The 14,674-nt window shown below is 40.0% G+C and overlaps 1 protein-coding gene across 1 annotated transcript in view; it reads left to right on the top strand.

Annotated features, from left to right (window-relative positions):
• CPNE4 (copine 4) overlaps positions 1-14,674 on the top strand; it is a gene marked incomplete at both ends in the record, with an annotated part of 366,239 nt that overhangs the window by 255,406 nt on the left and 96,159 nt on the right. The window contains 2 exons of the mRNA XM_079795664.1: positions 3,240-3,323; positions 7,017-7,106. Coding sequence (XP_079651790.1) covers positions 3,240-3,323; positions 7,017-7,106 — 174 coding nt within the window. The remainder of the gene's footprint in view (positions 1-3,239; positions 3,324-7,016; positions 7,107-14,674) is intronic.

Below are 14,674 nucleotides of genomic sequence, written 5' to 3'. Positions count from 1 at the left end.
TTTTCTTATCATTGATGTTTTTATCTCTCTCTCCCTCTCCCCTCCTCTCTGAAAAAAAAAAATAAAATATATATATATACCAAACCTCTTACCGCAAGAGGACCATAAGAACTAGACCCTTAAGATCAGTCATGTTTACTCTTTTTTTTTTTAATTTTTTGATGGATATTATTATTACCATTTCAATAATGGGAAAACTGTAGATTCAGAGGGGATAGAGAAGTTGTTCAAGATCACATTACTAGTAAATGACCAATCTGGGATTAAAATCCAGTTCTGTTGGCCTCTTTACACTATATCTTCTTAAATGTCAGTGAACCTCTCTGTAATAGAGGTTTCAGAGCAATAACTATGAATTTTTCAGGGGTATTGGCAGAGTCTTTTTTTTTTTTACTTAAATTCTTTATTGTTTAAAGTATTACATAAATCTCCCTTTCCCCCCATTGACCTCTTCCCAGCTGCCCCCATCCCCCAGCACATGCCCTCACCCTCCCACCCCCCACCCCCACCCCCATCTGTGTCCATTGGTTATGCAAGCATACAAGTCCTTTGGTTGAGTCATGTTTACTCGTATACTTCTAGTTCATAGAGTTAGTTCTTGGCCTCCTTGACTCTACATGCAGTCACTGGCTGGGAGCATTCCATGGGAAACCTGGCCTTGGTGCGAGTGCATGGTGGGAAGTGCAAGCATGTAGCGGGGGCCCTTGGTCAGTTACACCCCCTGTAGTGTGGGGGGGTCTACAAAGTATGTTCTCGGGACCACCACATCCTGCTAATCAGTGGTTAAACTGAGATTTCAGTTTCATGTCTGCCTCACTGTCATCTGTATTCTTTCTAGTATATCTCACATCTCCTACCCAATCACAATCCATGTTAGTCTTACCTATACAAAAAAAAAAAGTTCTACAGTCTCCACTTCTTTTTAAAAAAGGGGGGGGGGGAGGGTGTCCTCACCATATATTTATGATTTCCCTTCAACCATATCCTGAATCAGAAAACACATCATATTCATAACTGTATTCACAAAGGGCTCCATTTTCCTATAGTACATACAACTAGAGAAGATGGGATTTTTGGGTGTGGCACCACTTTTTCCAACGATTGCTTACAGGCATTAGGATGAAGAGGGTAAAGCAGTATCTTAAGCAATTTCCTAAACTCTTAAGCAGAAGCTTATATCCTGGCATATCTCATTCACTTTCACCTGCAAAAATACTCAGCCCATTTATGCATTTATTAACTCACTCTTTCCTTTGTTCATTTATTCACTTATTCACCAAACCTTCATTGCATGCTTGTTATGCATCAAGTGATAGGAAAAAGACATACTTTAAACCACTCTCCCACCCACAACCTGCAATTCACCATCTAAGTGAAACATAAATTTAAACAACAAATGATATAATAATACTGTAGCCATGACAGGATGTGCTAAGTGATGTATAACCCAAGTGCCCTGAAAAGGGTAATTCATTCTTCCTGGGGACATCAGGAAAGACTTTATCCTTGTGAATGAATTATATTTTAATTCTTTTAGTATCTTGAGTGCATTGTGTGAAACACACAACCGCTACCTTTTGACATTAGCATGAACTTGGTGCTGGGAACCGCAGTGTGCATTGATATCAATTGGGTGTAAGCTTTTAACTTTCACTTCCTTGGAACCATTATGCTCTTTCTCCCTATCATATCCCCATGTTTCAGAATAATTCACCAAACTGCTTTGTAGTGTCTTCCCAGGAACCATTATAAGCCATGGAGTCAGTGTGTAGCAGTGTTACACTACTCATTTAATGGCTTATAATGGCTTCTTTCCACTTAGTAGTCTCTTAAGAACCACTAATTTGTCCTCTGACTTATGTCACAGTGCAAGGAGACTCAGGTTTGTTAGTGGACGCATTGATTCTAAGGTGTTTGAAGTTTCCTTGCATTCAAATGAGCACTGCTCATAAAACTGGAAGAGTCCCTATGTAGCATTTAATATGGTTCGAGATGGCCATTCCCACCCTTGATTGTGCAGATTATCCAGGACCCTGGTCACTGTTGCGCCTCAGTGCCCCAGTGCTGTAGACCCAGGTCCTTTATAAAGTGGTGGTGTCCTGCCCAGCCTCCATAGTATCCAGCAAGGAGCAGGCCCTGTTCAGAACCAAACAGAGGCCATTGCTTCCATTTGGACTGGAACGTGAATGGTCTCAGGTGAAAAGAGGGCAAGTTGTAGAATTTAAGAAACAAGATGATGCCATGAAGATCATCTCATACAACCTCTTCAGGAAATAAAGGCTCTGATTTGCTTGATGACAAAGACACTATTAGTGCTCTGGTTAGCTATTGCTGTCTAACAAAACCACCTCAAAACCCAATCACTTAAATTAACAACTCTTTTATTGTATGCCATAATTTTGAGAGCCGGAAATTCAGGCAGGGTTCATCTGGATAACTCTTCTGCTCCTAGTGATGTTGACAAAAGTCACTCATGGAGGAGCTTGTCTGGAGTGCCGACTGTAGCTTCCTCACATGCCTGGCACATGAGATGGCCAAAAGGCTGGGCTCAGCTCCGTTGTTCAGCTAGAGTGCCTACATTGTGGTCTTTGGATGGTCATACTTCCTACATGATGCCTGGCTTTTTCCAGAGGGAGCATGTAAGAAAATGAGGCAGAAGCTGTGTGGCCTTTTTGACATAGCCTTGGAAGTCATCCTTCATCACTTCTGCTATATTCTGTTGGTTACAAGAGAGCCAAGAGGCATCCCAGAGTCAGGGAGAAGGGAGTTAGACTCCATGCCTTGGTGAGGGGGTAGCAAAGTCATATTGTAGAAAACATGTAGACAGTGGACATTGTGATGGCCACCTATGGAAAATGCAATCTGCCACAGTGCTTTTGTCACCAATCCAGAATAAGAGAGTATAATTATTTCATGTCACAGCTGGGAAAGTAGTTCCCAGAGGTTCTCAAGGAGAACCTCCTTCTAGCTTTTAGCATTAAGTGATGTTCTAGCTGTCTACATGTTAGCGGTTGAGCTTATCTATTCATTGAGAAAATATTACATGACTAAAAGCCACTGAAATACATAAAGCTCCTAATATTTGTTAATAAGTATCATGAGAAAAACTGCTTTCTAGGTACATTTGGAAAGTTGCAGTATGACTATGTGGGGGAAATATGCTATATTCATGCTATATGCTGAGTTAGATGTGTTTGCAGAGAGAACACAACTTATTTTTATTTATCTGTCTATTTTAGGATTTCTTCAGTAAATCTGACCCATTTCTGGAAATTTTTCGTATGAACGATGATGCAACTCAGCAGCTTGTACACCGAACTGAGGTAATAACTATGCCATCTCATCTCCTAACATGATAAATTGACCTGTTTCGAGAAAACCCTTACATTTCTTAATGTCTGTAGCTATGCATTCAGACATAAGTCCTCACTGTTCTCAAGAGGACTCTTTATCCTCAATTTAGATTGTTAGAAGAGAAGACCCTCTCTCATCCAAATTTTTCATTATTTTATTAGTAATACAAATATAAATACTAGGTAACATTTCATGAAGGTGACTAGGCACCAAACATTGTACTAAGTGATTTTATACACGTTATTTTATCTACTTCTCACAACAATCCTTTGACATGCTTATTATTACCCTCATTTTGCAGTTGAATAAACTCAACTTTTAGGAGGTCGGGTCACTTTCCCAGTTCTCGCAGTTAACAAGGGGTATAGCTGAAGTTTGAATTGAGTTTGTTTGATCCTGAGCTTCACTGTAATTGGGAAAGGCAATCTGCCTCCCCAGGGAAAGTTGATACACTGGACTGATATCAAGCCTCTCCTGTGAACAGCAGCCTTCCTCAGCAGCCACTGGGTCTATCTGCATGTCCCTCTCCACTCCCCTCCTCTTTCTCCTTGTGTCTCCAAACCTTATGCCTCACTGTCCAACCCCCCACTACCCACTACTGCGTACCACTCAACAACCAACCCCAATCTCTACTTTTTATTTTATTTATAAGCCAGTTCCAAGAGAGATTCTGGAGGAGTGAGAAGCGCATTGGTAAGGAGGAAGTGGGGAAATTTTTGACAATTGACTTGGAGCTGAGAGAAGACTGTGTTGTGCACCAGTGGTAGCATAAAGGAAGAAGGAACCCTCGAGACTCATACGATGAGAGTGGAGGTGCCATGTTCTCACTACCCTACACTGGAAATTCAGTTCCATTTTCCTGAAGTAACAGAGTTGCAAGTAGCATTGGGGGAACAGAACCTGTCATACTTAAAGTAGACAAGTAATAAATAGTGTTGAATGGCCTAGTCTGTGGATACCATCAAATGCATACTTGGCATTTCATAAAATGGGTTTAATAAAACAATGAATAAACGAATGGAGTTGAGTATAGAAAGTGTGTCCACTACAAGTTATAGCACAAAGTGATGCTCTGGAACTTAATCCCTGGGGAATAGATTGAGGTGCAACTGGGATAGTTTCACCCCCACTGAATAGAATCGTTTCACACATAAGGATTCCTTCGGTGGCACAGACTTTTCAGGAGAAGTAAATAGACTTTGGGGAGGACCAGAAGTGGTACCCACTCAAGCTTTTGCTGTAGTCAGTGAATGGAGGCTTTAAAGCACAGGGACAACAGGGATGGATGGTATACTGTTGGCTTCTCTCACAAGATCCTTTTCTCCTTTGCTCCTCACAGCATTTCTCTTCTCATTGTTGATCTTGTTATATCCTCCTAGTCCCAAGAATCTCTAGAACTTCCCCCTATACTCCATTGCTGAGGGGTTCCTGGAGTCTCACAAGAAATGTGACTATAAACTTCTCCAGTGAGTCAAGCAACATAACATTGGGTTTTTTTCTTGTGGTCACGCACACATGCACATTTTTCATTTCAGAGGAAATTTCTAGTTGAAATTTTGATTTGCTATTGAGTTTTTCAAAACTGTTGCAATAAGACATCTTTACTTCTTAGTATCTATACTAATAAAAGGGTAATATGCTAATTAGAGCAGACATCTTCCAGAGTCTTCCAGATGTCCTTTCGGACAAAGCCACAGCGGCTCCCTGAGGCTCAGGCAAGCCGCGGATGGCGGCTGCTGCTGCCCAGGGCTGGCCCAAGGCTCAAGCAAGCCACGGTGGCTGCCTAGGGGCCAGCAGTAGCAGCAGCAGAGGCGTGATGGGGGCATTGCCTTCCCCTGATTGGCCCGGTCACTTCCTGTGGAGAGAGGCCAGAGGCAGCAGCAGCTACGCCAGGGTGATGGTGGGGGGGGGGTGCCTTCCCCTGATCGGCTGGTTGCCTCCCACAGGGAGCGGGCCTAAGCCATCAGTAGGACATCCCCTGAGGGCTCTCAGACTGTGAGAGGGGGCGGGCCGGGCTAAGGGACCTCCCCCCAGTGCACAAATTTTCATGCACTGCGCCTCTAATTTTTACATAAAGGTGAGAATTTTGACCTAACCCAGATAATTTTATCTAACTTTTCTCATCATCATCACTTTGATAATCCCCAGGGTATTGGAGCTTAAGACAAAGTCACACAGGAACAGTATTTTTCTACTTCAATGCATTAAGAGAAATTTAATAATGAGCCAATGATATAATGAATAATTCATAGTTATATTAAGGATTCCAGTAGAAGAGAGAATCACTTATAAAATAATTATGTTATTTGGATAGAGAATTATTTTTTTTACAGTGCTAAGACTTCTGCTATCTAATAACTTCATAGGAAGAAATATCAACATGACAATTTTATTTAAGTTCATTTTATGTCCCCTAGAGAAGTGGTTTCATGCATCAGAATCACCTGGAGGGGAGGGCTACCCTCCAGACTTTCTGTCCATAGGTCTGGGTAGAACCTAGAAATTCACCTGAGGATATTTTTTCCAATGATTTCTAGAGAGAGTAGAAGGAAAGGAGGAGGAGGAGGAGGAGGAGGAGGAGGAGGAGGAGAGAGAGAGAGAGAGAGAGAGAGTGAGAGAGAGAGAGAAACATTGATATGAGAGAGACATGTCTATTGGTTGCCTCCCCCATGTGCACCTACCATGGCTGGGGAACCTGTAACCGAAGTACATGCCCTTGATCGGGAATCGAACCTGCAACCCTTCAGTCCACAGGCAAACACTCTAACCACTGAGCAAAACTAGCCAGGACTAGAAATTTGCATTTTTAACAAGTTCCCTGGTGATACAGCCACTGCTGATTCAGGAATAGTCTTAGGCACAGAACAGATACTCATACATTCTAAAACAAATTGAATTATTTGAATCATAATGATGACAGGATAAGACTTGACACATGTGGAATTTTGGGCAGGATTTAGCCAAGTTCATGATTAGTAAGCTGCTTTTAAATGTTTAAAGCTGCTTTCACTATTTAATAGACTTAGTTTATGACACTGAAGATCTGAAGATCAGCCCTGTGTCTGTCTTCCTAGGATAGTTAGTGTAAATATGCTCCTGGGATTTTTCTTCTAGAAACTTCTCATCTGTAAACTGATCTAACTCAAACTCATGGATTACTAAAGACCATTTAATTGTTTAGCAGTAGAATTGTCCTGCCACACACATACACACACACACACACACACACACACACACACACACACACACACACACCAATCGTCTTTGCCTATGCTGACCTCAATAAAAGAGAACTTATGTCATAGGACCAACCATCCTACAGAAGAGGGGATGTTTTATCAGAGGCCAGAGGTAGCCCCACCTCATTAATCCCAATCCCTTTTGATGTAGAATGAGTCATCCTCAGTATCCACATACTACACAGTATTACTGTCCTTATTCTTGAAATGACAGCCAGTGATCACAGGAGTTCTGCCCATACTGACCCACTTAGTGGACACCCTTAAAAGATTTACTACTCTAGGTTTTCATTAAGGCACCTGGTCCAAACAATTGTCCTTTTCAAAGTGCCACAAAGCACCTCTAGCATTTTTTTATGTTTAAATGTGAAAATGTCAAACATTTTCTCTCCCACCCACCACTCCTCTCTTCTTTCTTCTCAGGTTGTGATGAATAACTTAAGCCCAGCCTGGAAATCATTCAAAGTATCAGTAAATTCCCTATGCAGTGGAGATCCAGACCGCCGGCTGAAGGTCAGAATTCTATGTCTGATAATTCAAATTTTGTGTATTTAACCCTCCTCTTTCTCCTCAAGTGAATGTTGGCAAATCCAAAATTTTCTGTGCCATTTAACCAAATCCCTTAGCATCTTTTTTGAAAAAGCAGGGGCAATTTCTTCGGCGAGAGTCATTGAAGCTCATGAGATAGCCCAAGATAAATCCCAATTTTGTTATGTCAAGAGGCAAATCTTACAGCTTCTCAGAGACAAACTGTGGCAATAACTTCAGGATTATTAATGGGGAATTATTAAGAACACAAATACTGCTGTATTGATTATCTGCTGTTGCATAACAAACTACTACAAAATTTAGTAGCTTAAAATAACAACCATTTATTTAGCTTGAAAGTCTGTGCTTTGGCAAGTTGTGTTCACCTAGGAGGTTCTTCTGTTGGTCTTGCTTGGACTCCCTCACGTATTTGTAGCCTGCTGCACATGAGCAGGGAGGCTCTGCTTCTGGGGTGTACCTGGCTGTCATCTGGAATGGTTGGGGTGGTTGGGCCATTTGTCTCTCATCATCCAGCAGGCTAGCTTGGCCTTATACACGGCGCAACCTTAGGGTTCCAGAAGACCAAGAACAGAAGCTGTGAGGTATCTTGAGGCTTAGTCTTAGAACTCATATATGGTCACTTCCTCCACATTCTATTGGCCAAAGCAAGTCACATGGCTGTCCCAGAGTCCAGGGATGAAATAGGAAACAGACTCCTCCTTTTGGTGGGAGGAGCTGCCCATCAATCAGACTTACCATTCACTTCAGCTTCACCAGGGCATTTTCTCCGTGTGAGCAAACCATAGGGCAGACAGCAGTCAGAAGGTTGCTGGGACAGCCTGAAAGCAAAGCCGGGGATGCTGGATAATGGGGATGGCTAATGGCAACAGACTCTAAAAGTTCGGGATGTCTGTGTAGGAATATAGGTTCATTAGGCAAACTAAACATATATGGTCTTTCAGGGCACCTAGTCCCGTGGAAAGTAGCCATTGACAATGTTCGTCTTTGGAACGTTATATTTTCTTCCCTATTTTGCCCCACAAATCTTTTTCCTTCTCTCTCTCCCCACCACTGGGTCATTCTGAAGCAAATGAAAACAGGCTCATCCCTTAGGCACAACAAGCATATAATGCCAGGACACATGATACTTTTTGGACTCTACAAATATGTTTTAATTGCTCTTAAAATCAGAAGAAAAACAAATGAACTAGTAAGATTGAAGAAAATGGTTTAATTTTTTTCTCACATCAGAAAACAATGACATTTTTAGGATCCCAAAATATAGTATGGTGACTGGGGGCTCATGAAGGCAGAAGTGTCTGGGAGCAACAAAAGTCATGATGTGCCTTACCCCCCAGCATCATCTCATCTCATCCAAAAATACTTCAGTATGTATCTCTAAAGGGTAAGGAATCTTTCTGTTAACATAACCACAAGCCCATTATCATATCCAAGAATATGAACTAAGCTTCCTATTAACCAAATATTTTGCCACTATTCTACATGTGACTGATTGTCTCATTTATTAAAACGTTTTGTTTTTCTTAAATTGGGATCTAAACATGGTTCAAACATTGCGTTCGACTGAAATATCTCTGACATCTCATAATCTATTCATTGCCTCTTCCTCTTTTTTTCTTTTTCTTGCAGTTTACTTATTGAAGAAACAAAGTTGGTTTGTTCTGTAGCATTTCTCACATTCTATATTCCCTTTAACAGCTAGTTAAAACCTGATCAGCTTCAGGACCCCTTGTCTAGCAACAATGCTTTATAAGTAGTGGTGCTTTGTTATGGTGTTAACAGTCATGGAGGAACATTGCCTATATTCATCATTTTGTTACGGCTTCCAAAAATGTGTTTTTTCCCAATTCTACCATTTCTTTGTTATTTATTATTTAGACTTCTTCTGTAAAGAAAGAACTTTTAATAACTATTTGGTTTGCCGAGGTGTGATTTGTACACAAAAGGCAGAAACATGGTTCATTTGTCCTTTTTTCCTTTTTCACCAGTTTTCAGAATAACAAGTTACTTACCCAGCATTCTCCATAGTGAGGTCCCTCAATATTATTAATAATTCATGGGTTTTTAATATATTTGAGTATTCCAGTTATTATTCCTTTGAAAACTTTAATCATCCAATATTTAACCAAAGAAAACCCTTTCAAGTTGGCTCTTGGGTTCTTTTGCTATAAGCTTAATAGTGTTTAATAGTTTCCTTGCTTTCTGGTATGAATTTTTTTAAGTCATAAGCTTTGAATTCTTTTGCTTTATAAGTTACATTTCTCAATAGATGGTGAGACATATTTTAAAATCTTGAAAGAATTCTTCTCCCGAGTTAAATCTCTACCTCATAAAACTACCAGGTTCATTTGTTTCACTTTGCTTTCAGTTTTTAGGATTTATTTTTACAATTTTAATTTTGTTTTATAATTTTATAAAATTTTACATGATTCTAAAGTCAAAGCTACAAAACAAGGTGTATTCAGGAAAGTTTAGCTCTCACTCCTGTCTTTTCTTCTTTTTACCCTCTTCCCTTATAGGTAATCATTTTGTAGTGCATTTTAATATATGGTAGCGCTAGCCCCTCCCACTTCTATATTCCTTGTCTTTTAAGGGTTTTCCTGGATATTTAGCTGGTTTGTTCTTTCCATTTAGCTTTATAAGCAACTCATACCAGAAGAAGAAAAAGAATCTTGTGCTATTTTTATTGAAATTGCAAAGGAAATATTTTTTTAATATTGAGTCTTTCCATCCCAGAACATAGAATGCCTTGCCATTTATTCGTGTTTCCTTTGTGTTTTGCATGAGGGCTTAAGGTTTTTCTCTTATAGGTTTGGAATGTTTATTTTTAAGTTTATGCCTAGTTAATTATTTTCACTTTTTCTCTCTTGTCCTTTAATTTGCTATTGTAAATTGGGTCTTCCATTATACATTCTAAGTAACTGTTATTTGTATACTGTACATAAATGCTATTGAATTGTTTTCTTAAATTCTTGTTTTATAAAGTTCTATTATTGTTTATAGTAATTTTCTGTTGATTTTTGGAGTTTTTGAACTATATAATTATATTATCTGAAAGTGGATACTTTCCCCCTACTTACTTAACTAATGGCTCTAGTTATTTCTCTTTAATTGTGTGGACCAATACCATGTCAAATAGTAGTGGAGATAGAAGGCATACTTGAGTTATTCATCACTATAGTGGGAAATCATATAGTGCTTCCCATTAGTTCTGGCAGAGATTAATTTTTTATAGTAGATCTGAAGGTATCAGAGACTTAGAGCTTTCTAAGCCACATCTACTGAGCCTCAAATACCTGTGGTAGCATTCAGAGAGGATTCTTATTTGTTTTGATTACCCAAAGACAGCACTGCAACTGAGTGAAAGACCTTGCACTGCTTCCTAAGTTTATATTTAATCTTAACTATTTAATGAAATTCACCATGCTTTTTTCATGACATATTGGAATCTTTGTCAAAATCATAATTTTATTTATTACTAACCATACTGTGAGATAGGTTCCATTGTCTTCATTCTACAGGTGAAGAAACTGAGGGTCAAAACCCTGTGCAGTCAAATGCCAAATTTAATGCTGTTTATTGAATTGTGCTGCCCCTGTTTTGTTATATTTATTAGAAAATAAATCATCCTGATAAAACACATCTCTTTACTCTTACCCAACCAGAATGCTTATTTATCATCATCCTAATATTTAACAGAAACAAGACTTGTTTATGTGTAACATATTTTATAAAGTCTAGAAAACTGTCAATTACTTAACATCCCACTAAGGGGGGAAAATATTCTCAATTAAACTTAGAGCACATTGCTTTCTTGTCGATGTGTGGTCGATAAGAAAATAAATACGTGCCTCATAGATTCTATGAAATATGGTATTAATCGTTTCCTTTTATTTGATCAACGAATTATTAATGCCCATTACATATTCTTTAGGAGGCAATACTGGTATTCAGACTAAGTTCTTCCAGATTGGGGCCTTGAGGAAGAGAGTAAGAAGGCACCATCAGTCTAGTACTATGGGAACATGCCATGCCAGAATAATCTAGACAAACACCCAAACACCATATAAGCACCCTGAGGCCATGTCCTAATTAGAGAAGGAGACAGGATGCCTAATAAGCTCTATGGGGGAATGTCTCCAAGTTACCTGTGTGGTTTGAATTCTCCTCTAATACTCTCCCCATAGAGTTTATCAGGCATCCACTAAGTATGAATGATAGAGAGTAGTTACCTTGAAGAGGGATCTAGGGTGATGGGGACCAGTTGTTTCTGTGTCAACCTGCCCCCAGGCCTTATTCAGGAGAGAGGCCCAGGTTGTGATGGGATGGGCACAAGCAAGACCAGGCAGAAGGAAGTAACAGAAGAGAAGGAAAATCAGGTTCCCAAAGTTAAAGCCAAGGTTGGTAAGACTCAGGAGGCCATGAAGGAGTAAGAGGTACAGGTCTAAAGCAACCAACAAATGACATTTGCACCCATGTTTTCTCTTCCTCATTCTGTATGCCCTCCCTCTTTTGCAGCCATGTCTCGTTGATTTGAAATAACCACGTTCACTAGCTCATTTCTGACACCCCCAAAGGAGAATTCCTGGCCAATCAGAAAAGTGTTCTATGGAATTAGAATCCCAGACCCCAGTGGTCCTAGAATCTTCATTTCAACAATTTTCCTGAGCAATGCTGGTGCAGGCTGTTTGCCAAGCACTCATTGAGAAACACTGTATTTCTAATGATTCTTTGACACCAGTTGACTTGCTAGTGCCTCTCTTAAGTAGTTCAGTATTTTTTTCTGCCATCTTACTGCAATGCTAAGTGCACATGTGTGTATACATTCTGCCCTTCCTCCTTTAGGAAACCTTTAGCATTTGTACTTTGCTTACATCAGCTATCTGTGTCCTCGCTTCTCATGTGTGACCAGGACATCTTAAATTGAAATCGCGTGTTCTCTACAAATTCATTATCGTTGCTTTGAACTCGCTGGCACATTCTTACCAAATGGGTTTGACTCCTGGAATGTGTTCTTGGAGTTTGTGTTCAACCTTCCCCCTTTATTCCCAACCCCATGTGATGACTAACTCCTGGACCCCTGCGTGCCTCCTATTTTGCCTCTGGTCCTTTGGATTTAGTTGCCATACTTGTTTTCTTTCTCTTTCATTCCGATTTTCTGTAATAAGCCTTCTGGCTCAAACTGCTTGGAAAGGAAGAAACCCCACCCCAGTTCCAACCCCCAGATCTCAGTCCTTGACATTGGCCACAATTTAGCCCCATAATTCCCTCAAACCCATAGAAAGGGGTTCATCATTACATACCCCATTGGTTACATTAGCATTCCTGATTCTTGTTACAAAACACTGGAAATTGGAATTGAGGGGTTCATTGTTAAGTATGCTGAGTATTATTGAAAACACCTGTAATAAAGAACCTACCCTAGCCCTACCCGGTTTGGCTCAGTGGATAGAGCATCGGCCTGTAGACTGAGGGGTCCCGGGTTCAATTCCAGTGAAGGGCATGTACCTTGGTTTTGGGCACATCCCCAGTGGGGGTGTGCAGGAGGCAGCTGATCAATATCTCTTTCTCATCGATGTTTCTGACTCTCTATCCCTCTCCCTTCCTCTCTGTAAAAAAATCAATAAAATATGTTTTAAAAAATAGCTCATATCTTTCTTAAAAAAAAAAAAAACCTACCTAGGCTCAGGCAGTTGAAAGCAAGTTCAAAAACTGATGGTTGCTAGATAGGAGGGGAATTGGAGGTCTGCATTAAAAAAGGTGAAGGGATTAAGAAGTACTAGTCACAGGTTATAAAGTACAGCATGAAGAATATAGTCAATAATGTAATCTATATATATAAAAGCCTAAGCAACCGTTGGACCCTTTGACCGGTAGCTATGACTCGCACTGATCATCAGGGGACAGATGCTCAACACACAGGCATGGAAACGTGGAACAGACTGATGAATCTCAGGGGTATCTATATATGGTGCCAGTTGGGTACTAGACTTATGGGGGGGGTCACTTCATAAATTACATAAATATCTGACCACTATGCTATACACCTGAAACTAATATAAAATAATATTGAGTGTTAACTGTAATTGAAAAAACAAAAAATAAAATGAAATTCAAGTTCACTTTCATCTCTCCCTACCTTACAATAGAAAGGGGTGGTGGGAGTGGGAAACTTGAATGCTTCACCGTCCTGTTAAGTTTTCAGGGGATCTGTGACAACTCAAATGCTCTCTTTATGGCCCTCTGGGCCCAAGGGCTGCTGATTTTGTGCCTGTTGGTAGTTCAGTCAGTTACCAGAGGATTGCAGACTCATCGTGTTGTCTCTATAGCGGATCAGCCATGACACAGGAATTCTTGACTCCACTTAAGTAAATGGCACCTGTGAGCCCAGCAGGCTTTCTCTACTGAGAGCTGTGATCAATACTGCAGCATGGAAAAGCAATAATGAGCTTAACAGTGTTAAATCAGGAATAAAGGAGGTTTCTGGATGAGAGAAAACCTGCATATTGTCTTATTTTTAATAATTTTTCCTTTACATTAATATTATCTCTCTCTCTCTTTTTTTTTTTTTACAAATGAGGAATTCTCTGGGTTTAAGCAAATTGCTTAAGATGACACAGCTCAGTAGCACAGCCTTCGTTTAAACCCAGGTCTCATCCTCTATAGACCTTACTCTTAACTATTAAAAGACAGTTAACATTTACTGAGCATTCAGCTACCAGGTACTGTGCCAGACACTGCTTAATTATGTCATTCAACTCTGTAATTATCTTCAGTTAAACAAGTCTGCAGTAAAAAAGAGCCCCATGCAATATAAGCTTTTTTTTTTCTTGCTCACATAACAATCAAAAGGGAAAACTTTTTAATCATTCAGTGATTCAAGAACCTTGTGGCTTTGACCTTGTGGCTCATCCACAGCTTAGGGCCTAGTTGTTAGTTGCATCCAGCAGGCAGAAGAATAAAGAATGCGGAGCTCGAGCTCTCTCTAGAATTGTTAGCCGAAAACAGCACTTGGCATTGCGATTACAAAAAACAACAAGCAGGGATTTCCCTCGAGTACTTCTGTAATGCAAGTAGACAATTAGAAACGCAGGGTACTTTGCAATTACACAATTTGGCTTGGGGTTGTTTAGGCTTCACCAGTACTGTGTCTTCAAATCTGAAAGCGTGTAAGTGAGGACTTCGGGTTTAGGAATGTGCAGAGACTATTTTCTGCTTTTCCTCACTCCCTGAACATAGATATGAAAATCCAATTTTCTTAACACTTATCGGTGATATAAAATAAAAGGTGATGCGTCATGATCAAGGGTGCTTCAACACGAGAATGCTGGTTATTCTAATCTATTTCACAGTGGAGCCATGGAGGAAATCCTCTATACTCTTTCTGTAGAAAATTACAGACAAAAGGTGAAACGCATTGAAAAACTGAACTTAGGTATGGAAAGCACATTTTCTTCACTGGAGAAGTCAATATTGTAGAGCAGGGGTGGTGAATGTCCAGCCCTTCGACCGTATAAGGCCCATGAAATCGT

The sequence above is a fragment of the Cnephaeus nilssonii genome, assembly GCF_951640355.1.
Source record: "Cnephaeus nilssonii genome assembly, chromosome: 17".
NCBI lineage: Eukaryota > Metazoa > Chordata > Mammalia > Chiroptera > Vespertilionidae > Cnephaeus > Cnephaeus nilssonii.
Note: the sequence above shows the minus strand (reverse complement) of the source record. Positions and strands in the feature narration are given on the sequence as shown.